Source organism: Capricornis sumatraensis, chromosome 20, assembly GCF_032405125.1.
Source record: "Capricornis sumatraensis isolate serow.1 chromosome 20, serow.2, whole genome shotgun sequence".
In the NCBI taxonomy this organism is placed as follows: domain Eukaryota; kingdom Metazoa; phylum Chordata; class Mammalia; order Artiodactyla; family Bovidae; genus Capricornis; species Capricornis sumatraensis.
In genome coordinates this window covers 55,375,814-55,395,975 of record NC_091088.1, presented here as the reverse complement: position 1 = coordinate 55,395,975, position 20,162 = coordinate 55,375,814, and the positions used below count along the sequence as shown (strand labels likewise).

Sequence of the window (20,162 nt, the reverse complement as noted above, 5' to 3'; positions counted from 1 at the left end):
GGCTCTCAGAACTCCTTACCCTCTTCGGTCAATAAAGGCCTGAACTGCAGATGGAGGACTCTTTTCAAAAAGAGGGAGCAAGACAATCAGCTGTATGCAGCTCTGAGGTAAACTTTTATTTCTTGGCTGATAGGACTTGCACACCCATGCTCCTCCCAGCACCTTTATCCTGCCCAAGCAGTGGCAGCCTAGTCCAAAAGGTGCCATGGTTGACAGGGGTTGGGGAGTCACTTCACATTCCAGGCTGGAGGTGTGGGGGGCTTGGGGATATTCCCCCACAAACCTTTCCCAGCAAGAGGCCATGACTCACCCCAACCCCAGATCCTGCGTCCTGGCGGGAGGTGGCGATGCCTCCTTCCAGCTCTCCAAACCTGAGAGGGGCATGACCAGACAGGGCAGGACACAGGCCCCCAGCTCCAGTAACGGAAGGCCCCAACACTGGCTCCTGTCCAAGTCACAACCCCCGTCCCCATCCCAGGGCAGTAGAGGTCTCTCCTCCTCCTTGGTCCTCAGCAATGGACGGAACCCTCCACACCAGGCAGGATGGAGGCGAAGTCAGAAGCAGTGGTGGTGGCGGGGAAGGAGCAGGCACCGAGACGGGCAGCACCGGGGCCCAGGGCTCTCCTGAGGCCAGGGCAAGCTGTCTGTCCATGCAGCTCTGGCACTGGCCACTAGGTGGGCGTAGTCGGCTGTGACACGGGCACTTGGACACCTTTCTGTCCTGATGCTGGGGAGGAAGAGGGACAGGGGATTGAGTCATCGGGAAGGAACAGAGGCCAAGGGAAACTGGGAAGATTGGGAGAGTATCAGTAGAGAGGGGCTCATGCTGGGGACACCAGGTGAGTCAACTGTCTAGGGAAGGCAGGCAAAGATGGGGAAAAACGAGCTGCAAGGTTCAGTGACTTCAGATTCATCAAGAGATGATGAGATTCATCAGAGATTGACGAGACAGCTTGAGGCCTAAAGAAGTACATGGAACAGGAAGGGCTTAAGAGGCGGGGTCACCATTTGGGAAGCAGGTACCTAGCTGGTACTTGTCTTTGGCCGCTGCTCGCTCCTTGGCATCAAAATACCAGACAGTGATGGCGTACCTGGGGACCAGAGCAGCCCCAGAGGACCATTAGAGATCACACTTAATCCCACCCACTATCTCCACCCCCTCAGCCCCCCCACCCCCCCACCCCGCCCTCCGTCTTGCCATCCCATCACTTCCTAGTCACTCCAGGGGTCTGACAAGACTGCTAGCGCAGGCAGAGTAGCTGGGCACATCCCCAGAAATATGGATCCTACCTGGTGGCATAGGCTGGTTTCACCTCATGGGGGTTCCGCCGATCAGACCAGAAAATGAGCAGCCGGTCGAAGAGGGGCTCAATGTTGGCTACCACGGGCCGGCCCTCAGGGAATATCTGCAGCAGGCCGCCATGCACCTGAGGGCGGGCCAGAGGATGAGGCAGGAGGCTGGCCAGCACTGCCTGGAGCCCCGCCTCCCCTTGCACAGCCAACCCACAAGGGCCCGCCAGGGGGCATAGTAACTGCACGTATCACTCCCTCCCACCACTCAGACTCTGAAAATGAATGACAACCCAGGGTCTGCATCACCATGGAAACGGGCAGGAAGCTACTAAAAGACGACAGGAAATGGGGCGGGGGAAGTGCTCCTTAGGCTGGGGGCTGGGCAGACTGCACCATTACCCAACACCAGGAGCCACCACCACACAGGCAACTGGAAGGAGGTGCCATTTCCAGGAAGGGCCCCTAAAAGATTACAACGCCCCCCAGTGGGTTGAGAAGAGGACCGGGACCATACGAGCAGCTGAGCGGGGAGAGGAAAAGCCTCTGGGTGAACGCCGCCCCAGCCCACCATCCTACCTTGACGTCCCAGTTCTGATTCAGGTAATAGATACAGGTGATGCAGCGCCCGTCGCCATGGGGATTGTCCACGTGTCTCACGTACCCCAGCCCGTTTCCTGGGTAACATGCCACCATGGCCTGGCAGAGATGATGGAGACAGGGTTTACTGAGGCGAGCAGGCAGGGACTTTTGAGCAAGCCAGCCATTACCTCCTCTTTCTCACCTCTTTCAGCCCCTCACCTCTCCTCAAGGGTCCTGGGGGCTCCAAGGGTTCCAGCACCCAGACGTTCCTTTTTAACCAAGCCTCTATCCACAAGAAACCTCAGCTCCCGGCCCCAAGAGCCCACTTCCCCCACACACATGAGGCACACAAAGACTGAAGGCAAAAGGAGAAGAGGGCACAGAGTTTGAGATGGTTAGATAACACAACTGATTTGATGGACATGAATTTGAGCAAACTCGAGACAGTGAAGAACAGAGAAGCCTGGCATGCTGCAGTCCACGGGGTCACAAAGGGTCGGACACAACTTGGCAACTGAACAGCATACACATGCCCAGAGTGTGGAACCAAGACACAGCTCAGTGACTTGAGGGTTTGGTTTTTTAAAAGATAACCCGATCCCAAACTCAAACATTTCAGTAGAATAAAACCAATTTAAATGTTATTTAAACGTTTTCTGGTATACAGGGATGTGGCCTCAAAGCCCACCATGAGTTCTCTCCCAGAGCTGTAGAGTTGGAATGACCTGGGACACTGATGCCCAGGCCCACCTCAGAGGTTCTGATGTACTTGGCCTCAGGTGCAGCCTGGAATTGTTGAAGGTTCCCAGGTAACTCTAATTTGCACAATGTTGAGAAGCACTGATCATAACGGCAAAGAGTATCTGCTAGATACAGTCTCCTACACATGTGAACAGTACCAAAACCTGTAACATGACTAGAACCTGAGATCTAATCACAGTTCCAAGGACAGCCTGTCAAGCAGCCCTGGAAAGTCTCATCACCTGCTACTGCTGCTGCTGCTAAGTCACTTTGGGCCTCAAATGCCTCATCTATCTCATCTGTCAAACGGGGATAACACACACCTTCTGTTCACAGCAGTAGCATGAACCCCTCCGAGAATATGACTTTGGGGGCTCCTGACCCCCACAGACCTAAGAGGCCTCATCCCAGGCCATGGTTTCAATATGGAGAGGTCTAGCCACCGGGTTCCCCCTTCTCTCCTTGACTGCTGCTGCTGCCCAAGCCAGCCCTAGCCACGCTGAGCTCTGGGCCTGGCCACTCCAGGCCTGTACGCACAAAATGACAGTTGTGGTGTGAGGGAAAGGCCCAGTGTTCCCGCAGAGCTAACCCCTGGGTTCACTGGTCTCACTGCGGCCTCAAGAGCTGTGATGCTGGGCAGGGGACTGGGCTGAACTCTTGTTCAGGCTCCTCATCCCTGAAATGGAGTGTAACTACTACTTCATAGCTTGCTGAATGAGACATAAATGTCTGGGAAAGCACCCGGGATGGTGTCTGACACATGACAGTTAAAGCACAGGCTGAAATCTGAAAGGTCCCTGTCCTGTCCTCTGCCCACAGCCACTGGGAAGGCTGAACAAGGTGAATAAGGGAGCACTGGCATGAAGCTCCCCACCTGGGGACCCTCTATGTTGACCCCTTGACCCACAGTGATGCCAGGACAGACTCCGCTGGCCCCTGCTCCCCATAATGCTCAGCTACACCTGGGGGCCATGGCCATCTGCCACAGCCCTGGGGTAAACATTCCCAATCGAAAAGATCGGCATCTGCTGCCAAAACCAGGAGGCTTGCCAGGCACTCCATGGCAGGCCAGGCTGACTCAACCCCTCGGCCTCCTCCCAGCTTATTATTCCCCGGGGCTCACCCCAGCGCGGAGAGTACGCTGCTCTGTGTTAAACATGTGCACCTGGCCCACCACAGCACCTGCCCCGGGCAAGAGGCCAGGACAACTGCCACCACCATGGCTACCCAGTGGGGCGCCTTTCTCTCTGCCAACATGAGGGCAAGGTCTTGGCCCTCACAGCCCCAGGTTCCAAAAAACTTTCTTTGCACCGCTCACTCCCTGCAGACGGGTCAGTGCTCTGAGCAACTACTTCACCACGAGGAAAGGGTCCCTGGCTGTGGCCAGAATGGGGGGTGGCCTGGAACCAGTGAGTCACTGATGAGGGACAGGCAAGCCCTCCCCATTGAGAATCCAAGCCGAGAATTTGCCAGTTTTGAGGATGGGGTGAGCAAAGGGATCCAGGGCTGAAACCTCTTCCCCCACATACCATCCCCACACAGCTGCCAGAGACCCTTTACTCCCCCTCACCACAGCTCAAATCCCTTCAAGTTCCTCACTGCATCCCCAGAGAACACAAATTCCTGACCACAGCCTCCAAGGCCACCAGCCTCCTAAACTACCTCTGGCCTCGCAGTCGTCCTGACTCTTCCCTGACCAGGCTGAGCTCACCCCCAGGCTTCTGCACCTGCCAGGAACACTCTTCCACTGGTCCCCCTCGTCAGTCAGGTCTCAGGACCAGCAGCACCTGGAGTCCTCTAACTGAAGGCACCTGGGCTCACTTCCCCTGCCATCCCCCTCAAAGTGAAATCAGCACAGGCACTTGTTTACCCAGCACTGGCCCCCAGGGCCAGGCCAGGCTCCCTAGGGCCAAGAAGGGAGCTGCTGACTGAAAGCACTCTTCTTCTGGGTCTCGGGGCCTCCATGTGTCCCGCCCATGCCCCCTCACAGGACCTCCCACTGTGCAGGCTGGGACACACACTGTAGTCTTTCATGAAGCAGGACTCCTGTGTCAGGCTAGACACAGAAACAGGCCCTTAAAGGCCCCACTCTTCCTCCGACAGATACTCACCTGGGAGTGGGGGGTGGGGTAAGCATCCTCTGGCCTGAGAAGCATCTACTTCCCACGCCCACCAGGGAAAGGGACAACAAGCAGAGTAATAAGGAAACGTGTTCTTTACACTTCCATCTCTGGGAAGGGGCTGCCAGGATAAGGGACAGCTAGAAGCAACATGCCAAGAGCCCCACAAAGCACACACACACAGTACCCACCCACCCACCCCAAGTCAGAATCCCAGGACTGAGCCAACAGCAGGCCCCACCTCCATACTGGTGTTAAAGGGGCCTCCCCGGGACCCCTACGGTAGTCCTTGAAGCCAGTGCACATCAATTCCCTCCCACCTGCCAGTCAACTGAGCAGAGGAACCAGGGAGGAAGGCAGAGGAACACAGGGGGTGAGTTCAGGAAGCACAGAGAGGCAGGCTGTGCTTGGCCGCAGCCACAATGTGACCTGAGCCCCACCACCACTGTGGCCACCCCGCATCTCAGAACCCCACCCCATCTTACTCCAGAGCCTGGGGCAGAACCCAGATGTTGCCCTGTGAAGGTGAGGAAGCTGAAGTTGCTGTCTCACTGGGGTAGGGGAGGGTCAGAGAGGAACTCCAGTGATTGGGCTGGCTCTTCCCCTCCCTTCTCAGTCCAGCCAGGCTTGTTCTTACCTCCTAGGGCTAAAAAAGTCTCAACCCCCAGCCACCCACCCTCTCCAGGGACCTGTTTCCAACCACATCCAAGGCACCAAAGGAGAGAGGATTCACGTATTCTCCTTTCCCTCCTAAGATGGCCAGAGACTAGCTAGGCAGTTAACCTGGTTTTCCTATCCTGTGATAAGCAAACTGAGGTTCAGAGAAGTATCCCACCTTGGGCTATTTAGTTCTTGTGGTCTCCCCCTAACCTCCCTCCTGTAAGGATGGGTGACCCTGGGGAGAAGGTGCTGGTCACCCTGTGGCTAGGGAGATTCCCACTGACCTCCTGCCCCTGAATGGCCGCCTCTGGCTCTCCACTACCAAGGTAACAGGAGGCAGAGCAAAGTGGGACAAATTCCAGCTGGGGTGGGGAGGCCAGCATGGCTTCAGCCTGGGGGGAGCCCTGGTCCCTGAGCCAGGTCCTGCCTGAGAGCAAAGCGGCAGAGGCAGAACCCAAGATGGGATCTGAGGGAGGATGAGGGTGCCAGGAGCACAGCCTCATGCCTGCAGGGTAGAACACAGCCGTGCCGTCAGCCAGGCATCACTGGTGCAGGGCAGCGGGCACTCCCTACAGGGCCTTGTCCAACCACCACACCGTGAACTCCAGGCCAGGGCCCTCACACCCCTCCATGAGTTGGCAGGCTGAAAGGCCCTATGGACTATTGTCTTGTGCAGGGCTCCTGACCCCAGATTCCTGAATGGGCAGCTGGAGGCCCAGAAGGCCCTGATGACTGCCCATAAACTCTAATCAAATGAGCGTTTTTCTTAAGACAGGGTTTGGTTTTGAGCAAATTTAAAGAAAAAAAAAAAAAGATTAATAACTACTACTCTAAAACAAAAAAAGGGGGTCAAGAGAAGACCCAAAGGCAGAAAGAAGATCAAGTAAACAGACCAGAGCCAGACAGGGATGAAGTGAGGGACGGACAGAACAGAGAAGATGGAGGACACGGACTAGGATGGGGCAGGATGGGCGAGATGGGGTCGTGACCTCCACCTGAGCCAGCGCACGGCCACCCCAGGAAGCTGGCGTGAGGCAGACGTCACAGTATGGCATGCAGGGTGCAGTGCAGCCCAGCACCAGGCATGGTGGGCATCTTCCCTCAGCCTGGCATGGGACTCACCACTGCCACCTACCTCTCCCAGTTCTCCTACCTGGGAGACAGACTAGACAGGCAAGACACGCACAGTGGACAGGATGGACTAGATACACTTGGATGGAGGAAAAAATAAGGGAACAGGAAGAACACAAGATGGGCAGACAGACGGAGACACAAACCTTGCCCACTTGCTCTAAGGCCCATGAACAGACATCACAGGGCTGCTGACCCCACGAAGGCTCAGACACAGATGCAGGGCTACGAATGGTGACACCACTCTTCAGGTTCTTTGAGAGGATCCCCGGCAAGGTCAAGAATCCCGGTGACTATGGGCCAAACCCACAGCTTGCAGGTGCACAAACTAAGGCCCACAGGGCACAAGAGCCCACAGTGAGCTCTGACACTCCCTGCACCAGGGCTGCCTAAACCCTTTTGTGACCCCAGAAGCCTGTCCCCAAACTCACTGATGCTCAGAACAACAGGCGTCCAAGTGCCTGGGGGGCCCCGTCCCACCACCCCTCACAGCAGGTCTCCGCGGCCTCACCTTGGTGCGCCCATTGATGACGTAGCTGCCCAGCCTCCCAGCACAGTGGCGGATGACGGCATCCACGTGGGCCATGAGGGCACCGATGCTTTGGCAGCCCGGCTCATGGCCTTCCACCCAGGCAATCTGGTCCCCACGGATGCTGCGTGGCGGGATAGCCCGCTGGCTCACAAGCTGCCCGTCTCGCAGGCGCCCGCCCCGCTTCAGGGCCTCTACCTCCGCCAGCACTTGGCCACCCAGGGCCGCCCCCAGAAAACTGTCCTTGACGCAGATGCCATAGTACCGCATGCAGGGCACAATGTAGTCCAGGGCCAGGCGCTCGGGTGCCCCGGGCAGCACCTCCTCCCTCAGCCCGGCGCTGGCCTCGCTGCTGCCACTGCTGCAGCCCTCCCCCTCCGCCTCCTGGTTCTCCTGCCTGGCCCAGGACCGCTTGCTAGGTGCAGGGGCATCCCCACCATCCTCTGCCCATTTCCGTTTGGGGGCCTCGGGCCGGGCGCCCTGGGCTGCCAGCCGCTGGCACCCCTTGGTGACCAGTGCCGCAGCACCCTCACTCTGCAGCGGCCGCAGCTCGCCGCCATCCTGCCCACCGAAGCCCTCCCGCAGGGGGCTGCCTGTGGCGGAAGTAGCTGTGGCTCTGGGGGTCCCACTCCCCGCTGAGGCCTCAGTGGGCGCTCCTGGACGGTGGTAGGACAGCAGGGGACAGGGCAGGTAACTCTCCACCCCCATCCTGGCCCGGCTAGGCTCCAAGGGCTCTGACACTGAACCCGGCAACTGAGGGAGAGCCTGACTCAAGGGCTGGGGCTGGCACGGGCTGTCCATGGCAGCAGTGTCTTCATCCCCCGGGCATGGAGGGCACGGCCCAGGCCCATGGTGCCACCCTCCTCCACCTCCTCCTCCTCCACTTGATGCAGCCGGGGGCCGGGGCGGCTGGGCCTGGCGTGGGGCAGGATGAGGCAGGGCAGGTGGCAGAGGCTTTTCTCTCGCCCTGGGGGTGCTTGCTGGTCCCCAAGTCCTCTGCTGTCCCTAGGGGCTTGGGAAGGGACCTGTCACAGTGGCTGGAGAGAAAAAAAAGGAAGGTGAGAAGAGCTACACAGGCAAGTGCACTGGAGGGGAGTGGGGACAGTGGTAGGGGCAGTAGAGAGCAAGGCAGACTTAGCTACAAAGACCCCAAAACCTGAGGTCATGGCGGGAGGGGGGGTGGGGGCGGCGGAGCCTCTGGGACCCCTTGGGGGGAGTCACGAAGAGACAAGGGGCAATAAACGGGACAGCTGGAGAAGTGAGGCTGGGTAGGTGACCCACAGCCAGAGGACTGCAGTGGGGGCTACGGGTGAGATACATCCTCACACACAGACCCACAAACAAAAATGAAGTAAAGGAGGGGACTCTTAGTAGAAAAGGATGGCGGAGTGAGAACTAGAAGTTAGTAACAAACGGGGAGGAGGGCGGATCAGCCTGGAAAACACAGAAGGAAAGGGGGGATCTACAGTGGAAACTGGTGGCGGGCGGGGGGGGGGGGTTCCGAAACAGCAAAAATAATAGAGCGAAGAAGAGGAGAGAGAGTGGGCCTGAGACAGCCGGGCAGAACCGGGTGGAAGGGTCGACCCGAGCCCAACAGGAGGAAAGCCCGTTAGGGGCTGACACACACCCAGACGGAAGGGAGGTCCTGAGACGGACAGACGGAAGGGAGCCGTGGGAGCAGGGTCCACGGCGACAGAGGGAAGGGTGGAGGAGGGTTCACGCACTCGGGGACAGGACGAGGCGGGGAAAAAGAGCCCCCCTCCCAAGTCCCTCCGGTACGGGCCCGGCGGCCCCTCGGGGCGCAGCAGGACACGAAGGCAAGGCCTAGGGACCGCTGGGACCCCGTGTCCCCTCCCCTCCCCCCCGCTCCGCCCGACGCGCGCTCCCGGCTCCCACCCCAACACCCCCAACGGCCGGCGCTCGCCGTGCCCGGCGCGCGCTCCCTCCCCCACGCCCCACCCCCCCCTCCCCTCCCCTCCGCTCCCCTCCCCGCCCCGGGGTCGCGGCGCTCCGCCAGAGTGCCGGGCGCGCGCCCCCACACCGCGCCCGGCTCGCGCCGGCGCCCGACTTCCAACTCCTTTTCCGCCTCGTTCCCTTCCCTTCCCGGGCTCTCCTCACCGAGCTTTTTCCTCCGGCCCCGGCGCCGCCGTTTGTGCCAGCCGCCCTGCGCCGCACAGCGCGCCATACCCCGCCCCCACCACCCGCGACGCCCCGCCCCCGCCTCGCCCGGTGGGCACGTGACCGCGTCCGGGCGGAGGAGATGAACAGGCGCAGGCGCGAGCCGCGCAGGGCGGGGCGACGGAGTTCCGAACACCCTCTCCCAGGAGAAAGGGGAAATAAATGGATCCGACGGTAACGCCGGGCTTCTTGGCGCCCTCCGCCCCGCCCCTTTTGTGCGAGAGGAGGAACGCAGTTAGGAAGGGCCGGATAGGGCGGTGGGGGCGGGGGGCTCGTATACGACGCCAAGCGAGTGGGAGGGGCATGTAAATCAGCCTATTTACATAGACAGGCCGGCCCGTCTCCTTGGAGCAGAGAACGCTGCGGGAGGATGAGCAGTGGGGTCTAGGAGTGCATGTATATCATGGATGTTATTAACATGGACAGCCCTGCCTTCTCACAGCCCAAGATTAGGACTGAAAAGCGTCTGGGCAAATAGTTGGGAAATGTATGTAAATTTGCACGACAGCAAGTAATTTACATAGGGACATTTTATAAAAAAGAAAAAAGCACAACGTCCTTGAGAGAAGGGAGAGAGGACTAGAAGGGATGTGCAGGTTCTGACCCGCTCTGCCCTGCCTCTTCGGGACAACTGTGTGGAGTCCGAATAAAACCAGCTAGGAAAGCTAGAGAAGACACTGGCATGACTATCTCAAGAGTCTTTTAAACAGTCTGGACGACCTGACCTAGGGGGATAAAATGCAGATAAGGTCATTTAAAATGCCCCGCCCCCTCCACCAGCCCCAGGCTGAGCAGGGACTCGGGCCTCCCTTGAGGACGGTTTAAGGCCAGCCTGGGGGAGGGAGAGCCATTGGGAGTGTCCTCAGTGGGTTGCACCAGTCCCTGGCAGAGCCCGTGCAGGTGTCAGCGGTCCACCTGGACACAGGAGGTAACACACTGATCTTAAGTATGCATAGGGGTTAGGGTAGTACAAAAGCCCACACAGTCTTCAGGGGCACACACAGGGTTCATGGTCACAACACACAGGTGTGTCAATAGAGCCAAATACACACCAAAACACACACAGATCTCAGGGGCACATATGCACAGTCAAGCACTAACTAGACACTGCCTCAGACTTTCAGGCACCAGAAATGCATAAGTATCACCCACTGAGCAGACTCAGGGCTCACCCACAGGCCTGAATTCTCATTCCCTAGCCTCAGCGTCCCAAACAACATCACCCTTGTAGACACAATCACCAAGGGCACAGAGCACTCACAAGCAAAGTGTCACACACACACAAGTAGCACTCATTCCTACAGATCCCATCACACCCATCACAAACAGAGGGACCCTCGTGTTACATATGTGGGCAAAATTCCTCCACAACAGACATCTGAGCCATGGAGTCATGGTGGACCCCACATCATGTCCAACCCTAAAACATGGACTCCAAACATAATCAGGGACCTCATCTGCCTCCCTTCCCTCCCCACCACCCCAAAATGACAGAGGCTACGACACAGGTGTAAACAATGCTTTATGGGGGGGGGGCGGGCATTCGAACAGGACAGGCCTCCAGGTAATAAATAACACGTACTCGCAATGGCAGGGCCAGGGATGCTGAGGCCAAATGGCCCTGGTCTCAGGCTTTGTGAACTCTCTGAGTATGCTCAAAGAGGAGTTAGGGGCTCAGGGGAAACAGGGGTTAGCCAAGACAGAGGAAGCAGCAGCAGGCACGGAGAGAATCCCCCTTCCCCCATGGCTCAGTCTTGCCCCTCAGCCAGGCCCCACCAGGCCAGGGAAGGGAGACCGGTGGCAGGGCAGCTTCTCTGGGGCCAGGGCAGGTGAGGGGCTCGGCCTCCCAGGGCCTGTGTCTGGGCCCCAGACGGAAGGACAGGGCTGGTCCTGGAGAGCAGGTGAGCTGCAAGAAAAGTGTGCGGTGAACTGGGGGGATCCCGGGTCTGTCAGCTGCAGCTTTGTCTCCTTTCTGGGTATCTTCCTGCCCTCCTATCTGTGCTCTTTTGTCTATACTTTTTCTCCCTAACTTGCTACATTTTCTGACTTTCTGTTTCTTGTCTGCAGGTAATGTGCGGCTCTCACTCTGAGGGCACCCGCATTCCCCTGTGTCTTTGCCTCAGAGAGCTGTCTCCTTGAGTCTGTAGAGGGGCGTCTCGGTGTCTACATGCTGTGTCCCCACCTTTGTATCTCTGTGTTCCTCTATGTTCCTGGAGCACCCCGGCTCTAGGTCTCATTCCTCTATGTTCCTGGACCACCTCAACTCTAGGTCTCATTCCAGGGTTTTCCAAGTCAGAGATCTATTTGACAATCGGTTCTTGCTTTGTGGTTATCTGAAGACAGCATTACCTGCGAGCTTCTGGAAATACCCAGATCACTTCAGAATCTCTGGGGTGAGGCTCAGGCATCAGTAGCTTTTAAAGCTCTCCAGGTGATTCCAATGTCCACAACTGCATTAGTGGGGTGGGAAATCAGTTTGGTGGGCCTTGAGCAATTTTTCATTGAAATAGAATAAAATAAAAAATACCAGAGTGCTTCATACATAATAATGTTGGTCCATAGACACAGAAAGTAAGTGGGTATAGGTCAGAAGCTGGAAGGGGAACAGAGTGAATGTTTAATGGGTATGGGGTTTCCTTTTAGAATGATGAAATTGCTTTGAAACTCGACAGAGGTGATGGTTTCATAACCTTGTGAGTGTACTAAATGCCACTGAATTATACACTTTAAAATAGCTAAATTTATGTGAATTTCACCTCTGTTTTAAGAATATTAGTATGAGGGAAATGTGTGTTTTAGTTTTCTGTGTGTGTGACTGCATTAGAACAGTATACAAAGTGTATTTCCTCCTGTACATTGTAATCAACAGTTTGAAAATGCACTCTTATTAGATTTGATTCACTGAGAAAACCCTGAAACAGACTCAAAATTATGTCCTAAGGTGAAGAGAACACACCCCTCTGTTTCTATACAGCCCAGAGTCCTTAAATTGGATAAGAAGAAAAATAATAAACAGTCTTTAGTTTATTGAGTCTTAGTTTACTGACTGTCAGGCCCTGTTCTTAGCACTTTACATGACTTAATTAATCTTCTCAACACTCACTTGAGGTAGGTACTATTATTAGCCCCACTTACAGATGAGGAAACCAAGGCCCAGAGACCTTAAATAATTTGCCGACAGTCACGCAACTATGCAGTGAGAGTCGGAGTATAAATGCAGGCAGCCCAGCTCTGGAGTCTGTGATCTGTCACCTTCTCAGATGGGGGAGACAAACACCATAAATAATGACGGAGGGGACAGAGTTGAACACTTTAAAAAGGAGGGACGGGGCTTCCCTGGTGGTCCAGTGGTTAGGACTCTGCGCTTTCACTGCCAAGGGCGAGGGTTCCATTGGAGGACTACGATCCCACAAGCCATTCAGCACAGCCGAAAAAAAGGAATAATAATAAAAAGGAGAGGCAGACTGCCCATCTAGAGAGAGTGACCCCTTTTGGGAAGAGACATTTTAGCAGAGACCTGATGATGAATGGGAGTTGGCCTGAGAAGGGAGGTAGGAGGACAGGCAGGGCTGATGCAGAGGCCTGGAAGGAAAGAAGCCCCACCCCAAGAGCTCACCCTTGACTCATCTCTCTCAAATCCAATCATCTGGAAATTATGTTGGCCCTGCTCTCAAAGTACCTGTGTCCAAGGTCTAACCACTTTGCTCCAAGGCCATCCTGGAGCTGCCAATGGCTGGGGGTGGGGGGTGGCGGCGAGTGGGTTTGAAGCAGAGAGACAAGAACTGTCAAGACGTAGTCACCCACAGAGAGGTGAGGATGGGACCAAGTCTTTCAAGCCTGCCAAGGACTTTGGACCAAGCATAGGGGAACAAGCAAGGCTTCCTGGAGGAGGCGGGGGAGGCTACCAGAAGAACAGAGGGGAAGAAGCAGATTTGTGCTTTAGGAAGACCCAGAGATTACATCAAGAGGGGACACGCCTGGAGGCACAGATGATCTAACCTAACTCACCTTTCAACTCTTCCTCTGCCCCCATCCTGGTCCTGTCCACCACAGTCTTGACTTTGCAGTAGCCTCCTCACTGGTCACTGGGCAACCACCCCTGCCCACCCCACCCCCCACCCCCCTGGCAGTCTCTCTGTTTGCAGCCAGAGGGGCCCTATGAACACCTGAATCAGATCCTGTCCCTTCTCTGCTTGTATAAGCCAGAGCCTTCCCCGTGACCCATGAGGCCTCACTCATCTGCTTCCCCCACCCCAACCTCATCTGCTCACCTACCCCTGAACACACTCACACGCACGCACACACACACTCACATCCACACACACATCCACTCACTCCACTGCAGCCACACTGGAGTGGCCTTGACTTCCTCACCCAGGGGAGGCAGGACCCTACCTCAGGGCCTTTGCACTGGCTCTTCTTTCTGCTTATAACACTCTTCCCCCAGGTCCCCACACAACCTTTGCTCAAATGTCACCTTCTCAGTGAGCCCTCCCCTCATCATCCCATTTGACCGTCCACTCCTCCACCTCCCCACCCTCCTTGGTCCTTCTCCATAGCTTTTATCTCTCTGGCTGTTATACAGTTTGCTCCTGGGCCTTGTTTATTGTCTGTCTCTTCCACGAAGGCAGGCATTCTTGTCTCTTTTCCCCATTGCTGTTATCCCCCATGCTGTGAACAGGGTCTGGCGCACAGTAGGTGCTCAACAGACATTTCAGGAATTATGAACAGGAGGGTTGGAGATGCAGGGCAGAGAGCTGGCAGTGGGATGGGAAGAATGGGTGGATCTCCCGTGTCTGGGAAGATGGCCCTTTCTCCTGGTTGTGTCTCCCGTTCTATGTCGCTGTCTCTGCTCTGTCCTCCCCATTGCTGGGAGACCAGCCCTGCAGCTCCCAGGTCCCCAGAATCCCACCTGACTCTGCAGGTCTCAGCAGCCACAGGGCTGAGGGGCCACGGCCTGGGCACTCCGAGGCTGCCGCAACTGGCGAAGGGAGGCATCACCATACTGAATGCCGGAGCCCATCCTCTCGGGGTCCAGTTCACCTGGGGGGAGGGAGGGGAGAGGTCAGGACCAGTCCCTGGAAACCTCTGGGCTCTGCCTTCCACTCCCAGTCCAGTCAGTTGGGGGTCTCACCTGAGTCGATCTTGTTCAGAATGGTGCGGGCACACTTCAGGAATGCCTCCTCCACATTCTCACCCGTGAGAGCGCTTGTTTCCAGGAACATTAGCTCTGGTGGGGGCAGGGGGACAGACACTCAAGACAGTCAGGGCCTCAGTCAGTCTACAGTTTCCACTCAGACTCTGACCTGCTACCTCTCATTCTGTCCCTCGGGGCCTTCACTTCCGGCCTCCATACATGTGTTTTCCTGCCATGAGAGCCTCCTTCCCCAGGTACCCACCAAGCTCTTCCTTCAGAACTCAGCTCCTATCTCCTCCTCCAGGAAGTCCTTCCCAGGATGAACCAGGTGCCTCCCCTGGGCTCTCACTGACCCGTTCGCCTCCCCCTTCCCAGCCCTGAGCTCTTTGGGCTGTCACTCTCTGAAAATGGTCCTCCTCCCTCCGCCCTGGGCTGTGAGACCATGAGAGCGGGGCCCAGGGCTGCTTTCATCACTGTGTCCCCAGCACCATCCAGCACAGGCCCCATTCATAGTCCACCCATTAGCCATGTGACAAGGCCTCACAGTAAGTCAGAGCCAGCGTTCAAACCCACATCTTTCTGATAGCAAATCCTCCAAACCTAGAGGTTACAAAAAAGAAAGAAGATGGACAGACCCTAAGTCAGCAGATGTGGGCCAACACAATGTTTTCAAATGAGTTTAGACCTGCATACCTCTTGTTGTACCCACTAGTTTATTTTCTGGATTCTACATATAAGTGATACCAAACAATATTTATCTTTCTCTGACTTACTTCACTTAGCAATACCTTCCAAGTCCGTCTATGTTGCTGCAAATGGCATTATTTCATTCTTTTTTATGGCTGAATAGTATTCCATTGTGTATATATACCACTGTATCCATTCATCCATTGATAGACACTGAGGTTGCTTCCATATCTCAGCAATTATAAACAATACTGCTATGAGCATTGGGGTATCTTTTTGAATCCGTTTTTTATTTTTTTTAAAGATATATACCTAGGAGTGGGATTGCTGTGTCATGCGGCAGTTCAATTTTAGTTTTCTGAGAAACTGCCATACTGTTTTCAAAAGTGGCTACACCAGTGTACATTCCCAACAACAGCGTGCTACTGCTAAGTCACTTCAATCATGTCCGACTCTGTGTGACCCCATAGACAGCAGCCCACCAGGCTCCCCTGTCCCCGGGATTCTCCAGGCAAGAACACTGGAGTGGGTTGCCATTTCCTTCTCCAATGCATGAAAGTGAAAAGTGAAAGTGAAGTCGCTTAGTCGTGTCTGACCCTCAGTGACCCCATGGACTGCAGCCCACCAGGCTCCTCTGTCCATGGGATTTTCCAGGCAAGAGTACTGGAGTGGGGTGCCAACAACAGCGTACCAGGGGTTTATTTCCTCTAAATCCTCGCCAACAATTTGTTATTTGTGGTCTTTTTGATGATAACGTACTTGCATACCTTTCAATGTGGCTGTCAGTCTTGTCCATTCCCCTAATGTCAGTACCTGCTAACCTGAGGGTCTCCCCTGCCCCTTCTCCCTTATTCACAAAATGTGCCTGTCCCCTATAGCCGTCAGAGTTTACAGTCCCCACCTTACACCAGTATTCTATGCTGTCTCCCCATGGTGGCCGAAACCTTCTTAGCAGCCAACATTCATGAAGCACCCATTCATCCAAGCCATGCCGAGAGTTCCCCTGGACCACCCCCTTTAACCATCTGTGAAGCAGAGTGTGTGATGGTTCAGGGAGGTGGTCTGGGGGGCACCCGTTTTTCCAGATGGGGAAACAGAGTGGTCATGTAGCCCGCACATGGCCAACACCCAGATTTGAACACAGACCTCTAAAGTTGCATGTTGCCCTGCTGGGCAGAGCCACAGAGAGCTAGGGGGCTCTCACAGGCTCCCCCTGAATGCCCCTCATCCCTCTGCTGGTCCCCTGCCCCACTGATCCGCCACCTAGCCCTCACCGTTCTCCTGGGCAAAGCGGGAGGCCTCCAGGAAAGTGACCTCGCGCTCCGGATCCAGGTCCTTCTTGTTGCCACAGAGAATGACCACGATGTTGGGGCTGGCCAGTGTGCGCGCATCCGTCAGCCAAGCAGCCAGTGAGTTGTAGGTCTCCCGGCTGTGGAAAAGGGAGCCAGGAGGGAGGCAGGTGCAGGAGCAGGGGGCAGCCCGGGCCCCACCCCGCCCACTCCGTGCACCCACCTGGTGATGTCATATACCAGCAGGGCTCCAGCTGCCCCTCGGTAATAACTCCGTGTCACCGACCTGTGGGGCCAGGGGGACCCAGTCACCCCCAAGGCTGGGGTCTGCCCAAGACTGCCCCCCTCTGCAGAGAGAGACTGGTGGTTCGGAGGCCCCCATGCGCTGCTGGCCCCTCCTCCTAAACCTGGCCATGGTCTGGGTCTCACTACAGTCTCTCCCACTGGTAGCCTACTTCCCTCAGTCCTTATCTTGGCTGCCTGCCTCTGTCACAATCTCTCCCTACCATTTCTTTGTCTTTGGCCACACCGTGTGGCTTGTAGGATCTTAGTTCCCCGACCAGGGATGGAACCTGGGGACCTCGACAGTGAAAGTGCCAAACCTAACCGCTGGGCCACCAGGGAATTCCCTCTCCCTACTTTTGACTTTCTCTGTGTCCCTGTCTTTCTGCATCTCTTCCTTGGTATGTACCGTTCTGTCTCTTGTAGGTATATGTATCTTTAATTCTCTGTTTCTCTCCATCTCTGTTGCTCTGGCTCTGTCATCCTTTCCCTTTCATTCATCCTTTCCCATTCATTCAACATTTTCTGTCATCTCCCCTTTGCCCAGTCCTGGCCAAGCACTGTGCAACTACATCCGCTTGGCCCTCTCCTGCTGTTTGGGGGAGGCCTCTTTCCCAGGGTGGTTAACTGTCTGCTTCTCACTGTGTCGCCAGGCTGGATCCCTCTGGAATTCGTGCAATCACACCACAACCATTTACAGAACACGTACTGCCATCCTGGCGCAGTCACACACCTCTCTCTCCTCCATCCTCTGTCTGTCTCTGGGCAGCTCACACAATGAACTCTCGCATGAATATTAACTCAGCAGCTACTCAGTGCTGACCAGGGACCACCCTTTCCCAGAAACTGGATTCCTCGTTTCTTTCTGCTGGCTATTTCTCACTCAGGGTTTCCGTGTGTCTATCACCTTTTCTGCAGACATACTGTGTGCTGAGCCCTCCACATTGCCCTATCCCCAAAAAACATCCATTTCTCCATCTCTCTGGCCACACCTGTCCCATTCTCCCTGTCTTTGTCTCTCACTTCTGTTTGAGTGTCCTAATCTGTCTCTTCTCTCTCAGTCTGTCTCTTTTTCTCCCTTCCTGAGTGTCTGTACCTCTCAACTTTCCTTTTCTGTTTCAGTCATTTTCAGTTACTCTCTGCTCCTTGCCTCACCCCAAGCATCTCCTCCTGCCCAGGCCTTATTGCTCCCTGGAGACAAGTCTCCATCCTTCCAGCCACATGGGTCTATCCCACAGGGTCTTGCTAGGGTCAGTCATCCCTCCCTGGCCCTCTCACTCTTAATCATGCTTCCTTCTCAATCTCCTTTTGTCTGTCTGCCATCCTCCCTTCAAGACACCTTCTTTCTTTGACTACATGGACCTGCTCATCACAGTCTCTCTTGCCCTCTCTCTCTACCTTGCCCACCCTCTCAGTGTGTCCTTGCTCCCGTCATTATGTTTCCAGGTAACTCTGCATGCCTCTTTCTCTCCTCTCTCCTCCCCTTTCCCCCCACCCCCTTTCTCACTGGGAGCCCAGCCCACCTACCGAAACCGCTCCTGGCCAGCTGTATCCCAAATCTGTAGCTTCACAGTCTTCCCACCCACGTTGACCACCCGAGATCCAAACTCCACGCCAATTGTGTGGTTGGAGTCCTGTTTGACTGGGAGTGGAAGGGAGAAAAGAGACAAGAGGGCGCTCAGAGGATTCCCTGTCCTCCGAGGCCTATGCAAACCCATTCTCATTGCTGGGTTGACTGAGGCTCAAGGAGGACCTCGCAAAGAGTGTATACCAAAGTCAGGACCTGGCAGCCAGCACTGAAGTTGTACCTAAGGCCAGCCCCACCCCTGCCCAACAGCTGCCTACTTGCCCCCACCATGGCCCTGTCCATGGTTTAGTGCACCCAGAACCACTCCCAGAAACTCACATTTATTTTCAATGAACTGATGAAGGAGACATGATTTGCCTGTTCCTGCACTGCCAATCACCAGGAATTTGAAGAGGAAGTCTGAGCGGATGGAGCCAAATTCAAGAAAAACCCATTCGGAGAGAAAGACATGGAAAGATGGAAACCAGGGGAACATCACAATTACAGGGAGAGAAACAGACACAAGCAGATACAGAACTGTGGGTAACAACCATTACAGATAATTCTTGCAGAGTGCTTACCACATACCCAGCAGAAGTAAAGGTCTTTACTTACATCAACAACTCACTTAATCCTCAAGAAAGCTCTGTGAGGGAGGTATACTAATAATTATTCCCATTTTCCAGATGAGAAAACGGAGGTCTTGAAAGGTTAACTGACTTGCCCAAGATCCCACTGCTGGGTACAGCTGGGATTCAAACCCAGACCAACTGGCTCCGGAATCCAAGTAACTATTGCTTTGCTAAAGCCTCTTGAAAATCATTTTATCAAGGACTACAATCTTGTCCTTGCTCCACTCCCCCACCCCGCCCCACAACTTCGCTTCCTACCACTTTCTGATTCATTCACTGCACTCCAGCCTCTGGCCTGCAGTCTACTCCGTGAAGATGACAAGCTGTTTCCTACCTCAGCGTCTTTGCGTTGTTCCCTCGGCTTTCTCTATTCGTTGAAAGAATGCAGCTCCCTCTGACTCCTAATCCATTGTTCTTTCTACTGCACCCTGTTCTCCCCCTTTCTACCCATCCATACATCCGGATTTTCCAACTCTGTCTCTCCTTCCCTCCCGCAGTCCGAGGCACTACCGCTAGTCTCAAGCTTAAGCCCCACCCCTTGCCGCTAGTCCCACCCCCTATTTAAAGAACAACTCACCCGCAACCGCATTCCAGCCCTCTCCCAGGGTAATCCCTGGGTCCAGAGCATCCCTTCAGTATCTACCCCCCCATCAAGCTTGATCCTTGCCATTCAGTCAGCTCCGCCCCATCCACTCAGGCTCCGCCCAGACACAGTAAGGATCATCCTTTCCTTCCTGACCCATCCTCACTGCATTCCTCAAATCCCGCCCCAGACTTCGCCCACACCCCAGACCCTCAGGCTCCGCCCAAATTAACTAAGCTCAGCCTCAGGCCCACTAAACCCCTCCCAGCATCCTCTAGGCTCTGCCCCATAATACCAGGCCCCGCCCCCTGACATATAAGGCCCCGCCCCATACACAGGCCGCATCTTTCCTGGGCCCAGACCCCAGACCCAGCGTCTGCCCACCGCCCTCACCGTAGGTCTCGGCCATGACTCGGTCGCGGCCGCTTAGGGCCGCAAAATGGCGACACCGCCGCGCCTGCTCCTCGGCTGGCAGCCGCTCTGCTCGGGGTGCAGCCCCGGCTCCTTCCTACTCCCGGGGCCGGCGCCGCCACTTCCGCCTCCACCCCCCTCCGGCGCGACCCGCTAACGCTGCGGGATACTAGGGAACGCTTCCCCAAGGCCGGGATTGGAGGACTCGGCAGGTAAGGGGCGGGACAAAGGCGTAGATTGGTGGTGAGAGGAGCAGGCGGGACCAAGACGAGCGATTGGTGGTGCCACAGATGCTTCGCCCAGCTCAGAAACGGATTTGGTCAGGAGCCCAGGGGCAGAGTCG

At 55.7% G+C, this 20,162-nt stretch overlaps 2 protein-coding genes across 3 annotated transcripts; both read right to left on the bottom strand.

Annotated features, from left to right (window-relative positions):
• Nucleotides 1-122: 122 nt before the first annotated feature.
• Nucleotides 123-9,240, bottom strand: EGLN2 (egl-9 family hypoxia inducible factor 2). Of its 2 annotated transcripts, XM_068991907.1 has the most exons (6): nucleotides 9,172-9,240; nucleotides 7,036-8,090; nucleotides 1,870-1,989; nucleotides 1,291-1,427; nucleotides 1,024-1,091; nucleotides 123-727 (listed from the first exon to the last, which is right to left on the bottom strand). In XM_068991907.1, the coding sequence occupies exons 2-6, from the start codon at nucleotides 7,852-7,854 to the stop codon at nucleotides 672-674; spliced, it is 1,200 nt and encodes a 399-aa protein (XP_068848008.1). In that variant the 5' UTR covers nucleotides 7,855-8,090; nucleotides 9,172-9,240; the 3' UTR covers nucleotides 123-671. The 2 variants fall into 2 exon arrangements, with proteins under 2 accessions (XP_068848008.1, XP_068848009.1); XM_068991908.1 differs by lacking the exon at nucleotides 9,172-9,240 and having other exon boundaries at nucleotides 7,036-8,144.
• A 1,516-nt stretch (nucleotides 9,241-10,756) lies between these two features.
• RAB4B (RAB4B, member RAS oncogene family) lies at nucleotides 10,757-19,941 on the bottom strand. The gene is made up of 8 exons (XM_068992230.1): nucleotides 19,802-19,941; nucleotides 18,533-18,613; nucleotides 18,154-18,268; nucleotides 16,568-16,630; nucleotides 16,330-16,484; nucleotides 14,366-14,461; nucleotides 14,144-14,274; nucleotides 10,757-11,137 (listed from the first exon to the last, which is right to left on the bottom strand). The coding sequence occupies exons 1-7, from the start codon at nucleotides 19,815-19,817 to the stop codon at nucleotides 14,159-14,161; spliced, it is 642 nt and encodes a 213-aa protein (XP_068848331.1). The 5' UTR covers nucleotides 19,818-19,941; the 3' UTR covers nucleotides 10,757-11,137; nucleotides 14,144-14,158.
• Nucleotides 19,942-20,162: the final 221 nt, after the last annotated feature.

Coding starts and splice junctions, on each gene's coding strand:
- EGLN2 (XM_068991907.1), bottom strand. CDS start 7,854: ATGGACAGCCCGTGCCAGCCCCAGCCCTTGAGTCAGGCTCTCCCTCAG. Junction 1,990..7,035: donor TCATCAATGGGCGCACCAAG/GTGAGGCCGCGG, acceptor CATCTCTGCCAG/GCCATGGTGGCATGTTACCC. Junction 1,428..1,869: donor ATCAGAACTGGGACGTCAAG/GTAGGATGGTGG, acceptor GCCCGCCCTCAG/GTGCATGGCGGCCTGCTGCA.
- RAB4B (XM_068992230.1), bottom strand. Junction 18,269..18,532: donor TCAGTTCATTGAAAATAAAT/GTGAGTTTCTGG, acceptor TTCCACTCCCAG/TCAAACAGGACTCCAACCAC. Junction 16,631..18,153: donor GCTGGCCAGGAGCGGTTTCG/GTAGGTGGGCTG, acceptor CTGGCCCCACAG/GTCGGTGACACGGAGTTATT.